Consider the following 4,297-nt stretch of genomic DNA (forward strand, 5'->3'; position numbering starts at 1 on the left):
GCAGCAATGCACACACATTGACATACATACACGCATGCACTTATACACAAATGCATACACATAAAATGCATACATATTCTTTCCAGAAGGTGAATGAGACATTCAGCCTAAAGACTAACCTCCTCCTTCTGTTGTGAGTTTTCATTACCTCATTGCTGGTCCTCTTTTTTAAATCCTGTTGTCCACAAAAGTGAAGTGTTTTATGAGTGGGGATTATTTGCAATGGTATGGAATCTCAACTCAAATTCTAGAATGAAATAATGTCACTGGAAACCTTGAGATAAAAATGAAGAGGCCCTGTGGTAAAGGAATTAAGAAATTAGTTGGGATTCCCAGAGAGGCCTTTCTGGAGTATTGTTTACTTCTCTTACTGCTGTAAAAATAGACTGACTGCTGCAGGAGCTCCTTCCATTCTTTTAAGAGACCAGCCCACTTGGGAGTGGTCTTTTTTGTTTTAAAAAGCAGCAGTAGCCCTGCTCTTCCTCTCTTGCCTCTGACTTCTAGACTCAGTTCCTGAGCATGCAGAGGGCTGTTGTCTAGGACAGTGATCTCTAAGTTTTCACCTTAAATAAATAACCCTTTTATTAATCAGAATTCAAAAAAAAAAAATCCTGTTCTTCACTTCCCAAAGTCCAACTAGGCAAATACTTATGACAGACTCCCTGGTGATGTTGATACTGATAAGTGATCCAAAGACCACACCAAGGGGCACCAGGGAACATCTGAAACTGAGCATAGGCTCCCCATAAGATTGCTAGCATTGCTGGACCATGCCTTAGGTGGTTAGGATAACCAGAGACCCAGCAGAACACATGCTGTCCTTCTATATAACAAAGAAAGCCAACCAATTACCCCAGTACCTTTCTTTGGTTGATGGGATCGATGGCTCTGCACTTAGCCTGAGTCTGATGCTGTGGGTTCAAGAAAAGAAAAAGCTGACTCCTACGAGTTGTCCTTTGACCTCCACACACATGCTGTGGTACGCACATGCACACACACACACCACACGCACACACACACATTCACACACTCAGGCACACACACATGCACACACTCACACACATGCACACACTCACACATTCATGCACACACACATGCATGCATGCACACACACGCACACACACATACATATGCACGCGCAAACAAAGGAATGTAGTAAAAACTCCCCAGTATCAGCTATAGTGCTGATTTCTGTAGGTCTCTTTCTACCACTCTGAACTTGGACTCTACTTCTAGAAAACACACAGTGCCCAGGCGCATCAGATGTTTTGCCCAGAAAAATTCTTATTTCCCTGTCAGGCGCATAGCATTGGCAGAATGGCACCTTTGTGGTTTTTGAAGGATTTAAACACTGTCCATATGCCTGTCCTCTTCCCCCAAGAAATAGGGCATGTCTACATTTCTGACTACCAGTCAGTTTCCTTTATATTTGGTCTTTATATATTTATGTTTATGTATCAAAGCTTATTTAAATACATATAATAATAATGAAAGGTTATGTTTTCCATAGTTATATACACATATGCTCTAAGTGTGTGTGTGTGTGTGTGTGTGTGTGCGTGTGTGTGTGTGTATTCTTGATCTCTATCTGGTGTTCTCCTTGCATAGAGAAAGCATGTTTGGTCAGTCTTACTAGCGAGAGAAGAATGAGATGAAGTGATTTCTAAGACAAAGCTGGTTATAATAATCCCCTTGTCCCAGGGCCCTCTCGTTTGTCATGACACCATCCTAGTTGCTGAATAGAGAAGTCATACGATTTCATAAATCACAGCGGCTCAAAACCACTCTGTCCCTCTCGCTGTCTCATCTGCTCTCAGTTTTATCTTCCTAAGTAGTTCTTTCATCTTACCATCGCTTGACAGGCTGGAGATGGAGTCAGGGTTAAGTAAGTGTCTTGCCTAATAACTGTTATTACATAGTAAGAGATAAAGCCAAAATTCAGTTCTATCAACTGGACGTTATCCTCTATCTGCTTACCCAACTGAGGCCAAAGTTTGAGTGGCCTTCCTGCCTCCCCTCTGGGGACTGTGACTAGCGTTCCTAGATGGCTCTCAGTAGCATCCCTGTTTCCTGAACTTCCCTGCCTACATTTACCCAGCTGTGTCCAAGCCGGCTCGAGTGCTCTGGCTCATGAATGACCATGAAAGCATCTTTTCCCTGTTTGCACTGACATCCCGGTCTCGACTCCACCTCTGCTCTGATAGTGTGTCCTCAGGTGGGTGTGGCAGCCCTGGGATATCCAGCTGTGGAGAGAGTAGCTTGGATGAGAGCTCACATCCACCCCACGTTAGCAAGCCCAGCTGGAGGAGACTCACCTCCATCCAGTTCAGCCCTAAACCCGAGGTCCTGCTGCTCCATCCAGCCCAGTGGAAACCAACAAAGGAACTTAAAAGGCTACCTTTGGGATGAATGTGCCTCATTTTCCAATGTCCCCGAGTGAACCATTCGGAGTTGAATACTAAAGATGAAAGCAGTCTGCTTTGGAGAGGAACATCTGGCTCATTTGTACTCTTAGCAGTAAGAGCGCCAGCCAGTTTCATTTCTCTATTATAACAGCAAGGCCAGTGTGACATGAGGACAGAAGGTCCAGAGTCAGGCTGTCATTGCTCAGTCCTCCTGAGCCAGCCGCATCATTCTGCCTCGAGGCGTTTGCCCGTTCCGTCTTCAGCACTTGAGGTGCATTTTCAATATGTCTGCCATGCTTTCCTCCCCGAGCCCTCGGCTCCAGGTCAGCTGTCCTGCCCTGCCACAGCCCTGCACCTGCCGTTCTTCTTGTTAACATATGCTTCCCCTGCTGCCCTGTGTGCGCAAGAAAGATTTGGACACTCCTGTGTCTGTTTGAAGCTCACAAAAGATTTGTCAAAATAAGGCTATAGTTAATTGCAAAGCCGAAGTAGACCCCCACACATCCTTCTTCCCTGCCTGGATTTCTCTGAACTAACTGCGTTGTTTTCATGATTGGTACCTCCTTTATTCCTCTTGCCATTGAAGAGGACATGCATGTGCTCCTTGGGTTGTGTGCTATCGCTCTGGTTTGAGTTTGTTATTGGGTCATGGAAATCAAGTTCCAAAAAAATGTTTTGGCTTAGGTCAGCAAGTTACAGAAACTCCCCGCTGCCCTGGCTATACTAAGACATAGCCTCCTCTTTCTTCCAGTTCTGGCAGTGTGGCCAGTGGATGGAAGTAGTGGTTGATGACCGATTGCCTGTCATAGACAAGAACTTCCTCTTTGTGCGTCCTCGCAGAGGCAACCAGGAATTTTGGCCCTGCCTGATGGAGAAAGCCTATGCCAAGTAAGTAGGAGTGAGCCTCTCTGCCTGGTTTCTGTGCAGGCTCTGCTGGCCCAGTGTCTTGCCCTCACAGATGCCTCCTGCCAGCCGGCCCTGCAGTTCACAGTATCTGTTCCGAAAACAAGCAATGTCCTGGGTGAGGTGAAATCACACTTTCGATCCAGCGATGGGAAACTGAGGCAGGTGGATCTTTGTAACCAGCTTAATCGACCTAGTGAGAACCAGGGATGCCAAGGCTAAGTAATAAGACTTTGTCTCAAAACAAATCAATACTGTCCATTTGAGCATCAGGGCCCTTGTCACCCAGGGAAACAATCTCCGTAAACAATCTCTAAATTCAAGGTTTTGGTACTGGGGCCATCAGAAGGGACTCACAGACATGTAGGTGTGGACTAGACCTCTGGACTCATGTAAGGTTAATAATTAGACTCTAGATGAAATATAGTTGTCCTTCGTATCTGAAAGAGAGTGGCTCAAGGATCCTCTCATAGATATTAGAAACCATGAATTTGAAGATCTTTATATAAAATGAAATAGTATTTACATATAAACTACACACATCCTGTATGCTCTAAATCATCTACATATATACATTACAATATAATTCCTATCATGATATAAATCCTATGCAAATAGTCATTAGAGTATATTATTTAGGAAACAAAGACAAGGGATATTTGCACATGCTCATTACTGACAACATTTGTTTCCAATGACTTTCATTCCACGCTGGTTTCATAGTGGGTGCAAAGGTTACAGACTCAAAAGACTGGGCTGGGTATCATCCTGAGCACACTCTGATGTGGCAAAGATGAAGAAATGGTCCTAACTCCCTGGCCTATAGAGAGTCAGACTAAGGTTGCTGGAAGACATGACATTTGAGCAAGGAAGGATGGAAGGATGGGAGGATGGGTAGGATGAAAGGACAGAAGGATGAAAGGACAGAAGGATGAGTAGGATGGAAGGACAGAAGGATGGGTAGGATGGAAGGACAGAAGGATGGGTAG

The 4,297-nt window shown here is 44.8% G+C and overlaps 1 protein-coding gene across 1 annotated transcript in view; it reads left to right on the forward strand.

Moving 5' to 3' along the window:
• Positions 1–4,297, forward strand: part of Capn13 (calpain 13) — a 61,490-nt gene that overhangs the window by 17,293 nt on the left and 39,900 nt on the right. Inside the window, exon 4 of the mRNA XM_005367973.1 lies at positions 3,157–3,293. Coding sequence (XP_005368030.1) covers positions 3,157–3,293 — 137 coding nt within the window. The remainder of the gene's footprint in view (positions 1–3,156; positions 3,294–4,297) is intronic.

The sequence above is a fragment of the Microtus ochrogaster genome, unplaced genomic scaffold, assembly GCF_000317375.1.
Source record: "Microtus ochrogaster isolate Prairie Vole_2 unplaced genomic scaffold, MicOch1.0 UNK26, whole genome shotgun sequence".
Classification (NCBI taxonomy): Eukaryota; Metazoa; Chordata; class Mammalia; order Rodentia; family Cricetidae; genus Microtus; species Microtus ochrogaster.